The sequence below is a fragment of the Oenanthe melanoleuca genome, chromosome 5 (genome assembly GCF_029582105.1).
Source record: "Oenanthe melanoleuca isolate GR-GAL-2019-014 chromosome 5, OMel1.0, whole genome shotgun sequence".
Lineage (NCBI taxonomy): Eukaryota > Metazoa > Chordata > Aves > Passeriformes > Muscicapidae > Oenanthe > Oenanthe melanoleuca.
Genome location: NC_079339.1, coordinates 7,946,117 through 7,964,684, shown reverse-complemented (window position 1 = coordinate 7,964,684; position 18,568 = coordinate 7,946,117). Strand labels below are relative to the sequence as shown.

Sequence of the window (18,568 nt, the reverse complement as noted above, 5' to 3'; positions counted from 1 at the left end):
ACGTGCAAGGAAGCCCCGCCCATTCCCCAGGCTGCGGGGGAAGAGGCTGGCAGCGGTGTGGCCTTCCTTTGAAATTCCGAGGAAGTTCATGAATGCGGGGCTGTGAACGCGATTTTTTGGCTGTAATCCCGTTGTTGGGATCCTGGAGCTTTCTAAAGCTGCTGATGGTGGAGGCGTTGTTCAGTGACAGAAGAAGTTACAGGTTCGGCACTGTGAAAACTGCACGTATTTACGGAGTTTCTGAGGCAGGGTTTGTTTCACCCACTTCTGAATTAAGTGATTACACTTACAAATTATGAGTAAACATGACAACAGTAATTTTGATACTACTGCAGAAGGTCCCTGGCTTGGTGCCTAATGCATGTACTAAGGGTGATAAAAGTGATAAAAAATCTGGTTATTTTTCCTTTTTCTGAGGTAAAACCTTTGAACAAAGCGAACCATCCATCTTAAACTCCTTATCTGCAAGATTAAATCTACATTCTTTCTCTTAATAGATACAAAGAATAGTCTAACTTGTTATTTCAAATAAACAGTTGCTTTATCTGGTGTGTGCTATTATGGATTAGAGGGTTTAAGCTCCCAAATCCAGGTCTGTAATATACAGGGAGTATCTTTACTTCTATTCCTTTTCTTCAGAATTAAGAATAGCAAACTCATTTTTTTTCTGCTTCACCCTTTATTGGGACCTTTCTTTCATGTCTTGAAGCCTCATAAGGTTTCTGCTTCAACATGATAACCAACATCATAAAGAAGGGCAAGGAAGATCACTTCTGTTTCTCATGTTTTGATACCAAATATATATCAGCAGACTACACCTACCACATTTAGATTTAATATTAGATTAACATTATGCCCACATGATGCTTTTTAAATCAATAATTGCTATTTCAGTTTGCTTAACTAGCAAATTGGGGGAAATGTGAACATTTCCATGAACAGTTAATATTTGCTTTTCCTTTAAAGTTTAACACTTTAAATTTTAAGCAGGCCAACGTGTTTAGATAAACTGGCTGGTCACAAATCTGTTTCAAAGTAAGAGTAACTTGCAAAAACTTCTCTTTCCTTTCCTATGAACCCTTCTTAATATATGCTAGAGGAGACGATTTATTGCATATACCTATGTGTGTGTTTGCATAGAAAACAAACAAACAAGAAGAGATTAAATACTGGCTAAGAAAATGTGCAAACCCCAAACCAAAGCCATGGGGAGAGCAGGTGGCAACACCAGTAGCACCACTAGTGGCACCTACTGCAAACAGCGCTTGCACTTCAGCTTAACTAAAACCACGTGCACTTCATAAGAAAGGTCACACATAAAGCTCAGTGTGACAAATACTTTTGTCTCCCATCTTGTTATAATTTTATGTCTTTTCAGGAAAAAAAAAGCAGTGAATGCTGTTTGAATTCCAAAGGTACCTGGCTGTGAGTGTCTTCATTTATTTCCTTTTCCCCCCTCTCCTATCTTGATATTTGTTTCCTGGGGTACCTTATTTGCCTCCTGTTATATATCTGCATTAAGTAAACAAACTTCAAACAGTTCCAAATTAATCATCTTTACTTACCTCGGGAGACTGGTTCTCTGTTGCCACATGACTTTCTGAGGCATGATCCAAACCACACTTTGCCCTTAATTAAGATTTGGGTAGATTAAAAGACAGAGCGTAGCATTTGTGTTTTGTTGTATTTCAAGTGAGTCTAAACACAAACTAAAAGGTCAGTGTCACACACCATTGTGCTGTAAATAGGGTTTACACATAGCTCAGTGATTTATACCTAAGGGAAGGATCTAGAATTAGTTGAGTAGCAGGTCACTAGTGCCTCTTGCTTTGCTAAGTTCCACAGGCACCCCAAGCTTTCATCCCGAGTCTTCAGCCCTCCCTGGCTGCCGTGGTCCCTACTTCCTCTGTGATTAAATCAGAGTTACAAATGTTCCCAAGCTCCCTACAACTTCTGTACACTCCGAGTGCCTCTACTGCAGAACATTTAACTCCAGCACAGAGCATAGGGGACAAGGTGACTTTTAAAATAAGAGATCAGAAAAGAAAAGCACAAGAGAGAGCATGCTCACTTCCTAATTAAACTGATTATTGATGAGAACACTTTTCACAGGATTGGGAGGCTTATTGACCCTTCTGCTAAAGATGTTCAAAGTTATGTCTTCCAGAGGATCCAAATTATGCATCTAGAGATGAGGCTTGGATACATTTTCTACCCTGAACCACAAAGGAGTAGGTCAGAAAAACATAAAAACTCTGGTTCATGCTCACATAATAAAAATATAATTGATATTACTGAGTGTATTTTCAGTCACAAAACAAATTCAGCTACTGCATGTGGGCCAGCTATAAAATAATATAAAGACCTGAAATTCTAATTTGCCTTTATAAATATACAGTATTTATATATTTGCAGTACCTCAGGAACCTTTTCCATTCATCCTTCTGCTATCATGCCTGGTGTAAACATAAGGACATAGAAAAAGCATGGAAAGAGCAATAAAGAATAATAACATTACAGAGGATTGAAGGGTAGGTATGGCAACTACAGACAGAAGTAGGTTGCTGTTCTATTTCAGAAAAAAGCAGAGATTTATGAATAGAAACAAGAGACTCATATCTTTTTTAGTGCAATAAACAGAATGTTCTGTCTGTACTGATTCCCAACACACACCCAGGGCAATTTTATATCTCCAGCTGGCAATTACACAGCCATGAAGTTCATGCTGTGAAAGGTCAGCCAGCCTCTGGGTGACAGGTGCTGAGGTGTTGAACACGGTCTGTGGTGAGCAGAAGAGATGGAATAAGAGATAGGTAATGATAAAATGGGGATCTCTGCACCTGTAAGATAGGTCTGAACACATTTTGCAGCTTTGGTGATAAGTTTATCACTCAGTAACTTGCATTGTATGTAGCCTTTTTAATTTTGTGTTTTCAGTCATCAGATCTAATGGAAAACACTGAAATACATCCTCAGAAGAGGTGGGCTTTAAGGGACCATCGAGGGGACAACAAGGTAAGCAGGCAGGATGTAAAATCTGGCTCTTATGGGAAATAGCACATTGGACTGTCATTGGACAGAGTGAGATATTGAGATGCACAGAAAATGTGAAAAAATCACATAGAAGAAAATCAGGGAAAGGCAGATAGGAAACTTTGTGATTTTTCACCCTCCTCTACTGTAGTTATTAGGGAAAGGTCTCAATTTAAATTACTAGAAAAAAAAGATTAGCCTCAAATATAGAAAAGTGTGTTAGAATATTAATAATTTACCTGTTTCAAACATGTTTTTCTTTGCTTTTCTTGTTGACTGTAGACGAGAATGACTTCAGTGATTTTGGAGCAATTGTCTTCTACCTTTCAGGTTTGTATGGGGTTAGTAAATGCCAGTGGTCCTAGAGCTAGTCCTTTTTAACCAAAACTATAATTTATCTATATTAATTATTTCTAATAATGTACTGCTTTTCTTAAAACTTCTCATTATCATCATTATGAAGAAGTGTTTCATATTTAAGGCTGGAAAGACAGCTGCAATCTACTCCTTGAGATCAGTGAAGGAACAAAAAGAGAGTAAGAAATGTGGCACTTTTCAGGTAGTGGGGTGTTCAAACATCTTTAGCATCCTGGATACCTCACTTCTGTTTTTTTCTTTATTCCTCATTATTCATCATTAAAATGATTTCACATCACAGACACACAATTTTCTTTTGTTAATGCAGATTTGATCTCCTCTCAAGTTAGAGCACCCACATGAATGTTTTTCTCCATTTATTCTCTGTGTTATTAGCAGCATTGTCTGAAGCATCTGCCCAGTGGCAGTTCATAAAACCTCCATTTTGTAACCTGATTTTTCCCATTAAAGCTTCATTTTGCATAAGAAAATATTTAAAGCTAAACACAGACATATTTTGTTCTGTTGTTACAATCATAAGCTCTTAAGCTTTCAAATGGGTCAACCCTCAGTATGACTTAGTCACATGTTCTTTAAATTAGTCAAGTGCTTAATTAGCATGCTGGATGTTTGCATGTATAAATATAGCTGTTTGATCTCAGATATACCTTGGTACAATAGGTGTCATTTCATGTGTTCCAATTCCACAGAAAGAAGGGAATCCTAAATGAACAGACCTTGAATTTGTAGACAATTACGTTAATTAAAAATGTTGTCTGCCCAGCAGGACTGGAAAATCAGGCTATTATTTCATTGCCAGGAAAAATCAGATACATGCTTTTAAAAATTTTGGAGATATGTGTATAGCTAAATGCATCAGTAGGGCTCTAGGCTGATACATTGATACAATTCATTAATTGATATAATTCATTAACACCAGTGATGATGGATTTCAGCGTGGCTCATACCTCAAATTTCAATTAGTTTGGTATTAAACAATGTAAGAATTTGTTCTTTACAGTGGTGATTTCAGAATTTCCATGGAAAATAAAGTATCATCGGAGAGAGTTTATGGGGAAAAAACCAACAACAACAAACACAGCAGCCAGTGGAATGGCAACAAACCACATGGATTTGTGGAAACCACAGCAAATGTGGACGCTGGGAAATAAGGAAAGGCAAACAAGCAGATTTGTGAGGTGCTGAGAAGGAAATGTCACTGTCTTTGAAACCAATAGGAGGTAGAAATTCTCCATTGATCTACTCACCAAGGCACAGCTGAGAGGTTTGGGTCAGGCAGCTGGTGTTTAAGTGTCCTGAGAAATGCTGGATTGATCCCTTTCTGTTTCAATGAGCTGGGAAAGATGGGATGCCCTGCAAGCAGAGGGACATCAAAGACTCTTACCAGGTGTCAGTGGTGGCAGGCACACGTGGCATTTGTGTGCCAGAGCATCAGCAAGCACTCCACATGGATAGTAATCCACTCTGCTGACTGGATGGGTCAGCTTCCCATGGAATTGCTGCAGATTCCCAGTGTAGAATGCAAGATCCCATTAAAATAGCATTTTCTAGGTGTTTATAATCCAAATATAGTTTAACACGTTTTCTCTTTTTTTTGTCCTGAAAATACACACACACACAAGCACTTTAATATATTTAAATTGATTAATTTTCAGGTGCTCTAGCTCATTAATAGATGCTAAACATAACTGGTTTTTTAAAGATAATTTCAATGAATTGTCAAATAAAGGCAGTTTTTAAAATCTGCTTTTTCTAGAAGATGAATGTAGCTGTCTCTTGAGATGCCCTCTTTAAGAGCAATAACAGCCACTGAGGTTTGTCCCTTGAGATGGTGGCAAATAGAGCCCAGGGAATAATTAATCCTAGGGCACTAGCACACTTATTAGTATTACTGGAATTGATAGGAGTTTCAGTACCTTTGAAAATCTGATTTTATTTTTATGTGAATATTTTAGCCTTTTTTTATTCACTTGAAGTAGCTGCCATTCTGAGTCTATTTTCCATCATAATAGGAGACATCTAAGGATGAAAGAGTGGCAAAAAGTAAAACACCAGCTTAAACATCTTTATTCTGACAACATGAAAGGCTACAAAAAATCCTGGGGTTAGTGGGATATTAGATAAATATATAATAAATCTTCCAGCCTGGACTAATTGATCCAGCCCAGTGCCTGCCATCTGGCCAGCAGTTTGCTGGTGCCCTTTGCCCCAGCTGTCAGCATTTGAGTTGCTGATCCACTCATTGCCTAAAAGCAATTAGTTCTAGATCATTATGGGTTGCAGAGATGGCCGTTGTTTTGTTTAACATTTACACAACTGCCCGGGACCTGCTTCTGAATTAAAGTCCTAGACAAGCCCTTGGCTGTTTTGACCACAGGTAGGTGCATGAAGAGCAAACGGTGGATTTTTTCCTGCTCTTTAAGCCCAAGTTCTCTTCTGTACATTTGACCTCATTTTTCTGTTCACAGAAAATTAATCACCTCAAATAGGTAAACTGAAATCATGGAAGCTCAAAATATACCAAAAAAGAGCAAAATAATTCCATAATTACAGTGTCTTTAGTTAGACATTTAGTCCATTTTTACACATTCTAAAGACTGCCAGCTTTTTATGTGTTTGAAGAGCAGTGTTTCTAAAATGTTTCTCTTCCTTAGAAAAGTTGCTAAAATAATTATTTTGACCTACCGTGGAAATTGTAACAAATTTTAAGTGTGTTTTGGGTTTCTTTTTTGCCCTTGAGGTTGATGCTAAGCTACCAGGTTAATTGACATGTTGCTTTCCAGCTCCTGATTGCTACCTGCACTCTGGCTGGACGTTTACAAGATATTTACAAGAGCTTTACAAGCCCTTTATGCTACCAAGAAACTTAAGATGTAGGGATAAAAATGAAATACAGATCATAACTTCCATACCACCAAACTCATAAACAGACAAAACCCTCGTGCCCAGATTTACAGGGATTCCTACTCAGCTTTGGTTCCATTTCCTGTTTTCCTTGGATTGAGGGCAGTGGTTGAACAGCACAGTTGGGTCTTGACCTGTAATGTGGGCTTCCAAACAATTTTAAGAAGAATGTATATTTTTCATTTTGTTTTTTCATTACTTTTGGTCTAAAAATATTTGATAAATTTTTACAGCTACAAGAAAGAGCACTACATCATATTAAGCACGGAAATTTGGCCTAGTTTTGACCACCTATTATGATTCCCCCAGGGTATAAACAACTCTTTTTCAGTAGTCCTCTGGTTATTATATTATTTGAGAATTTTTTTTTTTTTCTTTTCTTTTGCTGTTAGTATGGTAGAGGGGTTGTTTACTTCTTTTCACAATGCGCTAATCCCTCTTCTGTTTGGCCTTATTATCCATACATATTCCTGAAACTGAAAACAGTTTTCAAGATATGGAAGGCTGAGGTGTCTTGATTTTTCTGCATGACAGATTCCTGGAGTTTTTCACTGTCTTCTTCCACAATGATGTTTTCCACCTTTTCCTCCTTACCACTCCTAAGGATTACAACCAATATTTCCTATCCTGTTGTACTTGAGAATTACTTTTAAGCATTCCCCTGCAGACTGGAGGCAGACCTGGGTATATCCCCCTCTGTTTTGATACTTTTGATCAGGGAGGTTTTGCTGTGATCTATAATGACTTATCCTACAATATCCACCCTCCATTCTTCATTTAATTTAATCCTTTTGTCCAGTTCTGACTCACCATTTTATTGAGTGCTGATGGCTCCTGGCACCAGCCCCACTTTTACTGAATCATCCAGACTGTTCCTATATTTTTTGGGGATTGGTTTCTGGCTGTGCAATGCACAGAACACTACAGAGCACTGTGACTCTTCCATCACAGGTGATGTGTCCCGGGAATTCTTTCCCAATGATGCAGACAAGGAGAAAAAAAGGGAGTTGGTCATTGTCTCCCCGTTGCTTCCAGCATGTGTTTCATCCTGACTAGCAATAACAAATTGGCCTGTGTCAGCCATCTCCTTGTTGGAAAAATATTCCTGGGTGATATGATAGCAAGCAGCCCTGTGTCATAGCTGGAATTAGGGATCCAAGGATGTGGATGGCATTATATTTATTTACAAGGTGACAAGGTGGTTTCTGAGCCAACAGTGCTCATTAACATGTATTTGTACTGAGCTGACAATTAGGTTTGAAACCTTAGTATAGGATCACATCCCTAATGATTTTTTCCCCCAGGATTTTACCTTTTGAGGCTGGAATTACATGTGCTCTTCTGCTGTAGCAAAGCAGTGCCAGGATACACATTCTTCATCTTCACAAGATGGGTGAAATGGCAAAAGATTGTTCGTTCACATAAAAACTGGGAAGGAACATGCTGGAAAAGTGTGACCAGTACAGTATGGAAAGTGCTTTCTGATCAACATATTCTCTTAAAAAGTTTCCATTAATTACTACACTCACATGGCAATAAATGTCCAGCTACAAATTCCTGCTCTCAACATACCAAGATGAAATCTTCTCACTGAAAAAGGTTTCTAAAATTTTTAATTAGGGTAATACAATTTAATACTGAATACTAGAACAGTGTTACAATGTTATACAAAATAAAAAGATTTCTTTGAAACTCTTTTACAGGTTCTTTGAGGGAGAAACAAAGAGTTTTCCTCTATCTCAAACTTTCCTGTTTTAGTGGCCTACTAGTAGTACAAAGGTTGGTTTCTGGCTTGTTTTTCTTTTTAAAAAAGCCAATATTAATGGTTAATTAATGGCTAATTAATCATAACTCACTCATGTTGGGTGAGTTACATCACACTTTTCACATAGGACTTAAAAATTTTAGATATGACTATTAAAATTGCAGCTTAATTTTGGGCAACCACTCATTTATTTACTAGATTAGAATTATATGTTATTAGTTCTGAGGTATTTAGACAATATGAAATATACCTCAAACTGAAACATTTATAGCATTCTACTGTAGGTTTCTTTACAGGTAGGCAAAGTTTTCTGGTGTTTAGTGGAAAGGGTGAAAAAGCTCTCAAGGTTACCAGAGGAATCAGAGATAAGAAGATAAGGAGTCATGAAGTAAAAGGTTAAGAAGTTGTCAGCAAAAAGAGAATTCTACAATTAAAGATGTTTCATTGTGGGTTTCCCCTTATTCTCACATTTGGCTTTTTTTTAGGAATTATTTTGTTGCTGGAAATACTGATTTATTGTACTTTTTTTCCCCCACAAACATGTTTGAACTTTACAGGATATACAGCAATTCAAAGTGAGGCACCTGAAGCCTCACGAAGTTTTTGATCCTCACCTGGGGCAGCAGGGTGGAAAAATTTTGTGGAAAAATCTTTGCAACAGTGCTGAGTCTGTCTTGCCAGTGAAGTGAAAGGGATGCTCCCCCTTCCAGAGGCTTTAGCCTACAGATGAGGAAAGAAAGCAGATTTCTATTTTGAGTTTGATGAGTAGAAAGTCAGCAGCTTTGCTGCCACGCGGTCAGGATGTTACTCTGGACATCCTGCGCTCTTGGTGTGCGCGGTGCTGCACACGCTGGTCCCTCTGTGAGGCAAGGACCTTGTGACAGTGTCACGTCGTGGGGACAGGATCACCTGTGCCACCTAGGCAGCGCCTCGTCAGAGCTCACACACGTCCCCATCCCACGGGGAGTGACAGACAGCCCTTGTTCACACGGCTGTGCCTTCATCTTTCCGCTCAGCGTCCCGCATTCTGCTCCTTTTGGAGTTCCCACACATTTGACGGACAACCTGGAGCAGTTTAAACGCGGCGCTGTTGCGGCATTGCCGCCTCAAGAGGGAGGCAGTAACACGGCAAAGCTGCTAATCCTATCGAGTTCGGGATTCCTTGGGAAAATAAAGGTTTAAGCACGACCAGGGGGAAGCAGAATTCAGGCACAACCGGTGTAGGTGATGATGGAGTAGTAGCTAGGAAGCTGTTGCTACACTCGGTGTATTTCAGTACCACAACAAACACTGCAGCTGTTGTCCAAAGGTTCTGAATGATCCCAGGCAAGGCAGGCGTGAGTTTTGACCTTGAACGTTCTCAATAATTTCTCTTCAATTCTTTTCAGCGCTGTTTGCCATTGTCAATTACCACTGATCTCAGCATGGTCTGGCAAGCTTAGGGGCATCCACTTCACAGCACTCCTAGAGGGTAATACTTCATTTGGTTTCCTGGCAACTTCCTGACTGTTCAGGGTTATGAAAAATACAATATTTAGCTGTTATTCTTTCTCTATGGCTATTATTTCCATTGGCTTTGTAATCACAGTGATAGAGTCTTGATAATGTTCTTGTCAATACTGTGTTCCTGGCTAATAGGGGAGAGCTGAGGATATGACCATTGTCTCAGGAAACATGACACACATCCGTTGCAATCAATACATGTAATTTGCTCTATCAAATGCCTCATGAGACAGGTTGATATTACAACCAGTGAATGGCTGTAGTAATAAGTGCAATTTTGACACGAAGTTCTTCCAAATGTGTATTTTGGCACACAGGACTGCAGAAGGTTTCCACACAGGCATGATATAGCAGTGGATCCCATGACCAGATAACTGAGATTATTTCAAGTGCCTCCAAAGAGTTATTTTACTCTGGTAGCTGTCATACACAGACTTGGCAGGCCTGGTGTTAGATCAGAGCTAAGGATCTGGGTGACTGAGGAAGTTTATCCTGCTGTAACTTTATAGATGGATGTTATAAATTAGAAGCTGTTAAATGCTGAAGAACAACATCATTGTCTGCAACTATTTGGTAATGCCTGATGGCTTGCAGAATGTTATGGTTGTTTGATTCCTGCATTAGGAAGAAAATGCAGGTACTGTAAAATTGTAATTAATAGTAAGACTGAAATGAGAAGAGGAGGTTTGGAAAAGGAGACCTCAATAAGTTTCAGTACACACTTCATATTGAATATTGAATATTGTTGTGTGATGACATAAATACTCTTTTATTCCTTTAATTTGATCTGATTCCAGGTAAAATATAATTCCTCTCGGCACTCCTTACTGATAAGATTTCTGATAGTGATTGAGACAGTCTGATACTGCACCAAGTTTTTGTCCAGGAATTTAATGCCTTCTAGTCTAATCTATCTTATTCTGACAGGTTTTGCCACCTTTTGTCATCACAATCATTTTATTGGGCAAAATAATCCAACATAGATCCATATATTTTGTAGTTCCATAATAAGGCCTACTATAAGACTTGCTCAGTTGTCTGGTGCACTTAAAAAAGCATTTTTCCATCACCTCTTGTCTTCATACACTCTAAATTTCAGGACAGAAATGTTCAATGCTTGTTAAGGGTTACATTTTAAATTAGGTAAAATGTCATTGGTTGGTTCTGAGATTAGTTTACTTTTCCTACTTCAAAACTTTTTCAAAAAACACCCATGGAATAAATGCATTACAAGCGAAGCAGCTGCTGGGGAGGGAGGCTCTTTCCTGAATCTAAAAGGAAGCATCTTCTGTACTGCTTTCATTCTTACAAAGGGTTTGATTTAAAGATGCCTTAACTATACAATGTGTGCTGAATTGAGAGAGATTGAAGATGAAATGGACCAGAAATGTTTAAAGATAAGAGGGTTCAGCAGCAGTCCTGAAAGTTTGTGAGGAGAGTCATTCCAAATGTAGGCAGACTTTGAAAAGGAGAAGTTGTATTGGAAATGGTTCCTCTATCCTTTGCAGGATTCATGGAATCCTTATGGCAGTTGGAAGGCACCTCTGGAGATCACCTAATCCAGTCCACAAAGCAGGGTCAGCTAAAGCAGCTTGTCCAGGATTGTGTCCAGTTGGGTTTAGAATGTCTCTGACTATGTAGAGTCCACAACATTCCTGGGTAACCTGATACAGGTTTTCACCTGTTCCACCTGTTCCAGTGTTTTACTCTCACAGTAAAAGGTGAGGGAGTTAAAGTTTAAATGGAGTATTTTGTATTTCAGTTTGGGCCTACTGCTTCTTGTTCTTTCCCTGGACAACATTAAGAAGAGCCCACCTGTGTTTTTCGTTTTTTATTGATCAGGTATTTATAGACAGAGGTACTGTCCCACCTTCTCCAGAATGAACAGTCCCAGCCTCTCAAATGACAGAAACTCCAGACCCTTAATCATCTTTCTGTCCCTTTGATGGACTAACTCTAGTTTGTCCACACCTTTCTTGTGCTGGAAAACCCAGAGTCAGACTCTGACTCCATCCGAGACTCATCAGTGCTGAGCAGAGGCAAGGATCACCTCCTCCACCTGCTGGTAGTGCTTTTCCTGGGATGCTGCTGGCTTTCATTGCCACAAGGATGTATTCCCAGCTCACATCCAATTTGTTTTCCAACAGGTCTTTTTATCCAAAATTGTTTTCCACTTAGATTGAAAGGAGCCATTTACTCAGGCAAAAATTCATCAATTTGTCAATGAGAACATTTCAGGAGCGAGTATCTAAAGCCTTGCTGTGGTGAGGATAATATCACTTGCCCTTCCCTCATCCATCATACCACTGATATCATTGTTGAAGGCTGAAAGATTAGTTGAGCATAATTTCTCCTTCATAAATCAATGGAGAATGGATTGAGAGCAGCCTGGAAATACTTGGGGGTGTTGGTTGATGAGAAGCTCAACAAGACCCAGCAACACACACTTGTAATCCAGAAAGACTGCATCAAGTATTGGGAATTCATTCTTCATTGTGAGGGTGCTGACACACTGGCACAGGTTGCCTAGAGATGTTATGGAATCCCCATCCCTGGAAGTCTTCAAAGGCCAGGCTGGTGGGGCTTGGAGCAACATGATCTAGTGGGAGGTGTCCCTGCCCATGGCAGGGGGTGGAAGGAAGTAAGTGGGAGGTCCCTTCTAATCCAAACTCTGTGATTCTAAATCACCTTTTTGTCCTTAATGCTTTCCAGGCTCATTTGTTCCACCCGTTTCCCAAGCATAAAGGTGATGCTGACCAGTTTGTACCTGACTGGAACCTGACCAGTCTGCTTTGGAGGATCTCTGAAGTTGTTTGTACAGCAACAGCAGAAAACCATTTATTTGTTCATTTTGGGCATCTGATACACTTGTGCATGGAGATTTCACTCCAAGTTCCTTATTACTCCAATTATATCTACTACAAAAGGCAGCTCTTGAGTGTAGAAAAGGTATTCTTAATAGATTCTCAGTGCTTCTTATGCTTTTCATACCTGAAAATGTGTCAGAAGCAGGCTGTAATATAAAATCTTCATCAATTAAAGTTTTTTAAATGGTCTTGCTTAACAGTCACTATTAGTCATGATAGACATGACCCCTTCTTTCTTGACAGTATTAATTTTGATAAGCTCTGCCTTATCTGTCATTATAAATAACAGTAAAGCTGATCTGGGCTGATTTCTTATGCTAAGCAAATTTAAGTTCCTGATCTTATTTAAATAGAAATTATGTTTTAATTGACAGCCTAAGGATATGAGCAAGGCAAGTTATGTAAGGACAAGAAACGTCTTTTATTAGACTAAATAGTAGAGTAGAAAAAAAATGAGGCAAGGTTTGTTAAGCAGGAGCGTTTCTCTTGATAGGAACTGTTAATAGCAAAATGTAGTTTTAGGCTATGCTAAATCACAGATAAAACCAAGGCAGAGAGAGAAGGTGAGATGTCCAATTATTATTAACAGCCTAAAGATTTGTTCAGCATACTCTCTGATTTCAGTGACTTCTAACCATCTGAAAAGTTTACACAAGGGACAGTATTATTCCTAAAATTCTACATTCATGAGATTCTATGTTCTCTTTTTAAATTTTAATTAGCGCTATCAAGTAGATTTAGCTAAATTACCAATCAAGACATTCTGAAAGGTAAGTATTGTAACCTTGGCAAAGGCCATTTTACACAAAATGAATGGGGGAAGAATTTGAGTTATTACACATCGAATAAAGTTTCTCTCCAGCTGGGAAAATACAGGAACCTGACAGTGGTGAGGTCAGCAGGGAGTATTTGGTCACTCCAAACACTGGACCAGCAACTCCAATTAGACATTAAGTTGAGGGCTGGATGGGGGTTTTGCTGCATGGTAGAAAACACACCAGATGAACATTTTCTCTTCATCAGTTGTGCTTTGAAAATATGCAAAATTAATTCTCTTAACACTTTTTTTTTTTTTTTCATTTAATTTAGACTTGATATGTGATTCACCTGCTCTAGTCACACTTCATCTCTGCTCCCCCCACATCTCCTGCTCTCTGGGCTCACACTGATTTTCAGGTATCAGACAGCAGCTATCTTTGTTTATTAACAACAGTAGTTCTGAGTCTTGCAGATAAAATGCAGTTAAATGAAGTAGCTACACAAGGAAAATGCCATTAGCACATGTTCAAAAACAGAGACAGCAGCTTGGGAAGGAAATTTCCAGCAACATCCATGGAAGCCCAGCCAGCTGTTGAGCCTTTGGGCCCATTAACACTCCCTCCCACAACTGCTTTAAATAAGGTTTGGAAAGGGCTCTTCTCTTCTGGTGCTGCTCTGAGGGGTTGGTTGTACCAATCAAGCAGCTTCTTTGAGGGTTCTGTTAAGGCCAGTTCTGTTACTAATTTTTTTTTCTGTTGGAAATTCTTGAGTCTTCTTTGCTTCAAGTGTGTAAAATATGCTTATGTGGGTCCTAGAGGCAAGGGATGTTTATGCTGCTCAATACCATATATATGATTATTATTTCCTAGAAATTCACTGAACTTTGTGGCTTGATCAGTAACAGGTCAATCTCAGTACTGGTTACCTTAAAAAATATTGATTTGGAGTCTTTGGTACAGATTAAGTCTATGAGGATTTTACATTTGCTTTGACTGCTGTAGCTCCTTAAACTAAGTGTTCATTTTTTAAATAGGTTTGCTATTTATCCAGTTGCTTTTTGTGTATCAGAGAATGTGAAGACTTTATTTCTAATTAATTCTGGTGTATTTTAAATTCAAATTTGAAAACCCTGTAGTTCATCAGAGCTAGAAAAGCTCATATTTGAGCCCTTTACATGAAAGAAAATGGAGTTTCCAGAATCCCATGTTTTTGTTCATTATGAAACTTCCACTGTTACATGTTTTATCTGTTTTGTTTATGTTCCTGGAAGTCTTCTGGTGGTTTCTTTAATGCTAATTTTAGAGAGAAATTATTATGAAAAAATCTCTCTGTGGAAAGTTGGGATTCCTGATCACTCCAGTTGAAACATGCTAACAAAAAAAGAAAAAGAAAAAAAAAAAAGAAAAAAAGCTGAGTACTTATTGTGCCTTATAAATCAAGGAATGTTAAGTTGTTTTTATGAGTGTTTTGATGTGTGGCTTTTTGTCTTTATTGGGTTCAACATCTTGGAGCTTAAGGTTTAAATCTTCAGTAAGGAAAATCCTTTCTGCATTTGGGGTGCTTTTGTTCTAATGTTTTTTTTTTTTCCCCCTGTGGAAAAGTTAAGTGATACCTTTGCAGCAGAAGGACAGAAGGATTTATCTGGCAAATTTTTTTCTTTTATAAATAAATACTACAATGAGAAAACACTGTCTGAGGAAAGTGGGAAAACAGACCCTGCTTGTTAAACCAGATAATTTTTGGTGTTGTTAAATTACATGGAATGGCAGGAATAACAAACTGTGTGGGAGTATGGGAGAAGTGTGATAAAGGGAAGGAACAGAAGTGGTTTGTAGGAGTTTTGAGTGCTTGCACAGCTGCATTTTTCCTAAATAATGTCAAGTTCCTATTTGCCATCTGTGTAGCAATTCTCTGTGCCAGTTTAGCCTTGCTTTTGTGGTTGAAATGAATCCTAGGAGATAAAACAGGATGAGTTCTAGAGAATGCTTTTGCAAAGAGGCATCACAAAACAAAGCATGAAGGATTTTTGGGGAGAGAGGCCAACTCTGTTGCCTTTTTTTGCTCCATTCCCATTCTTGTAGTGATCCTTGTGAAGAAGCAAGTCTTCTGCATATGATCTTAGAGGAACTAAGAGGGAAAAAAATAAAAACCCTGGTTTTGAGGAGGCACCACATGGTCACCCACCAAAAGTCTTGTTTAAGAGGTCTGCAGTAGTCCATGGCAGTCTAAGATTAGGGATTAAATACGGAGCTAAAATAAAAACATAATTATTTTTTAAAGAAGTGTATTGATTGAACACGAGACTTAAAGTTGAGTGCTTTGAATCAGTCCTGTCTTGTGTCACATTCAGGGACCTATTTACTATGTTTACTGTCAGTTTTGTATTGTCAGCTCTTAAAAATATAGCCTAAAAATACACCAAAATTGCAGACTTAGCTTTGATCTGTAAAATAACACCTGAGCAAGGCATCAGTTGTGCAGTAAAAATATCGGTTTCTGAACTGACACTGGAGTGCAAATGAGATGCTGAGGTGTTAAAATTTCCAAATAAATTGGAATGACTTTGAGAGAATTAGGTCTGGTTTTATTAGACAACTTCTACTGTGTGTTTATGATTTCATGGGGAGAAGCTATGAAAAAGCTGAGAGCTGCATTATAATTGGGCTTCAATATAAGAAAGATAAAAGATGATCTTATGTAAAAAAAAAATTAGTTTTGGGGTTTAATTAGTGGAAGTTAGGATGCCTTGTTAAGTATTTTGTCTTTTAGTATAAACTGAAGCTGCTTGATCCTGTGAGCAGAAGTGCATAACTAAAATATATGATTTTTCAAGTATTTAATTCAAACCTAATATTGACACTAAGTAATGTATATACTGCAGTACAAACAGACAAAGGGATGTCCTGTAAGGCATTGTAGTTTTGAGGCAGGAAATCTCTTTCCTGTATCATCTAAACCATCCTTTCATCAGTTAAAAAACATTCCCCCTTGTTTTATTGCAACAGGCCCTGCTGCGAAGTTTGTCCTCATGTGCAAAGACAATTTGTCATTTTGAACTTACCTCTGGAAATCCAGGTATTGAAGCTGATAATAGTTGGAGGCTGTATCTTGTAAGGAACATTTACTATGGAAAAGATGTATATATTTTTCTTAGTCTCCAGCTAAGGACTGTGTAAGATCTGTCTTGACAATAATTTTTGATGTGAAAATACCTTCTGTAAGAAGTTCGGAATTTACTCTCTTTAGGCTTGTACTCATATCCTGTCACATATATCATACAAACAGCAAGAATATAGCAAGAATAGAGAGCCCAACTCAGAATCCATGTAAACGAACAGATAAAAATGCCATCCTTTGAGCAGGAGGGTTTTTACACACTTTGTCCCAGTGGCAGCATTGTCAAGGACACGCATTCTCTCCTGCTTTATCGTGTTTGCCTGGATCGGGGTGCTGTAAATAGCAGCGGGTTTGGCATCTTTGTGGGGGCTGCGTCTCGTAGGAAGATTGCAAAGCGCCTTTTAAAATTAAATTATATAATTAAATTATGGGCATTTGAGGAGCCGAGCCCGAAAGGCAGCGACACTCGCGGCTCCGGCCGCGCGGGGGCGCCCTCGTCCCGCGCACCCGGCGATAGCGCTGGGCTCCTCCGCTCCGCGCGCCTCTCGGCCCGAGCTCGGTTTGGGGGGGATCCGCCGCGCCCCAAAGGCTCCGTCGGGGGCTCCGGGCCCCGGGGCCGCCCGCGCCATCCCCGGTCACAGCCCCGACCCCCGCCCGCCGCCCCGCACAGCCTCCGCGCCCCGAGCCGGCACGGCCCGCTCTCCGCGCCCTCCCTCCCGAGCTCCGCCCCGAGCTCCGTCCCCTCGTTCGTGATTGGCCGGGCCGCTCCCCCGCCGCCGCCGATTGGTGCTCGCCGCGTGTCTCATTTGCATCCGGCGGTGCGGAGCGCGCGGCGGAGCCGCCGCGGGGAAGTTGCGCCGGAGCCGCCGCCGAGCGCCCGTCCCGTCCCGGCCCAGCCCGGCCCGCCGCAGCCTCCGCGCCCGGCCCGAGCGGGACATGGCTGAGCACAGCAGCCTCCCGCCGGGATGGACCTAGCCGGGCCCGCGGGGAGGGCTCCTGCCCGCTGCACTGCCAGTTCTCTCGCGCCGCTCGGGGCTCGCTAGGGATCTGCCCCAGCCTCACCTTTCGCGCTTGTCCTGCCGCTTGGCTTAACCCGTCTTTCCTATGGCTGGGATATACAGCTCGACTCTGAAGACCCTGGAGGATTTAACTCTGGACTCTGGTTATGGGGCAGGGGATTCCTGCAGGTCCCTTAGTCTCTCTTCGTCCAAGTCCAACTCGCAAGCCTTCACCTCTTCTCAGCACAGAGGCAACTGGTGGTACTACTCGGGCTCCATGAACAGTAGGAATAACAGCTGGGACACCGTGAACACCGTGCTGCCGGAAGACCCCGAGGTCGCAGATATCTTCTCCAAGTGCCCTAAGCTGCCGGATCTCGAGGAATACCCGTGGACCGATGAAGACATCGGCAGAATCCTGCGCAGAGGGAAGGGAGAGGGGCAGGGCAGGAGCTTTTCGCAGGAGGCTGTCAGGCGGCTCTCGCAGCTGCTGCGGCGCGCCCTGATCAGGGTGTCCAGAGAGGCTCAGCGCCTCAGCGTGATGCACTCCAAGTGCACCCGCTTCGAGGTGCAGAGCGCCATCAAACTCATCCAGAGCTGGGCCCTGGCCGAGAGCTGCGTCCTGGCCACGGTCAAGGCGCTCTCCCTGTACAGCATGAGCGCCGGCGATGGGCTGAGAAAAGGCAAGTCCGCCCGCTGCGGCCTCACCTTCTCGGTGGGCAGGTTCTTCAGGTGGATGGTGGACACGAGGATCTCGGTGAGGATCCACGAGTACGCGGCCATCTCCTTAACCGCTTGCATGGAGAACCTGGTGGAAGAGATTAAAGCTAGGGTTTTGGCGAGTCAGAGCCCCGATGGTGGAGGGGAGATCTCGGCTGAAATTCTGGAGATGGTTATCAACAACGATGCGGAACTTTGGGGAGTGTTGCAAACTTACGAGCACCTCATCTGTGGGAAAAACGCTAATGGTAAGATCCAGCTTTTACGGTCTGTTGTCTTCATACCAGCAAGCTTTACAGTAAAGTCCTCGCTCTCCGTGGACTTGGGTTTTTTCTGGGTTTTCTTTGCATCTGGATTGCATCTTGGTCGCGGTTTGTGTGTGCGTAAAGCAGGCATGACAGTCCTGCCAGGCAAGAACGATCCTGCTCAGTTCCTAAGATGTACCAGTTTATAAAAGGCTGTGGGAAACCACCCCTGTTGTCCTAACAAACATCTGACTTTCCACCAGCTGCTGTTTTGAGCAT

At 40.9% G+C, this 18,568-nt stretch overlaps 1 protein-coding gene and 1 long non-coding RNA gene across 4 annotated transcripts in view; both read left to right on the top strand.

Moving 5' to 3' along the window:
• The first annotated feature begins 32 nt into the window (after positions 1-32).
• LOC130253518 (uncharacterized) lies at positions 33-14,544 on the top strand. 3 transcript variants are annotated; one of them, XR_008840575.1, is made up of 7 exons: positions 33-202; positions 1,379-1,425; positions 2,945-3,015; positions 3,316-3,363; positions 8,019-8,094; positions 9,469-9,551; positions 12,296-14,544. It is a non-coding gene; the product is annotated as an uncharacterized LOC130253518 (long non-coding RNA). The 3 variants fall into 3 exon arrangements; XR_008840573.1 differs by lacking the exon at positions 12,296-14,544 and having other exon boundaries at positions 9,469-12,289; XR_008840574.1 differs by lacking the exons at positions 8,019-8,094; positions 12,296-14,544 and having other exon boundaries at positions 9,469-12,289.
• A 2,604-nt stretch (positions 14,545-17,148) lies between these two features.
• ABTB2 (ankyrin repeat and BTB domain containing 2) overlaps positions 17,149-18,568 on the top strand; it is a 110,866-nt gene continuing 109,446 nt past the window's right edge. Inside the window, exon 1 of the mRNA XM_056492144.1 lies at positions 17,149-18,292. Within this exon, the coding sequence (XP_056348119.1) occupies positions 17,431-18,292 (862 nt within the window). The 5' untranslated portion in view covers positions 17,149-17,430. The remainder of the gene's footprint in view (positions 18,293-18,568) is intronic.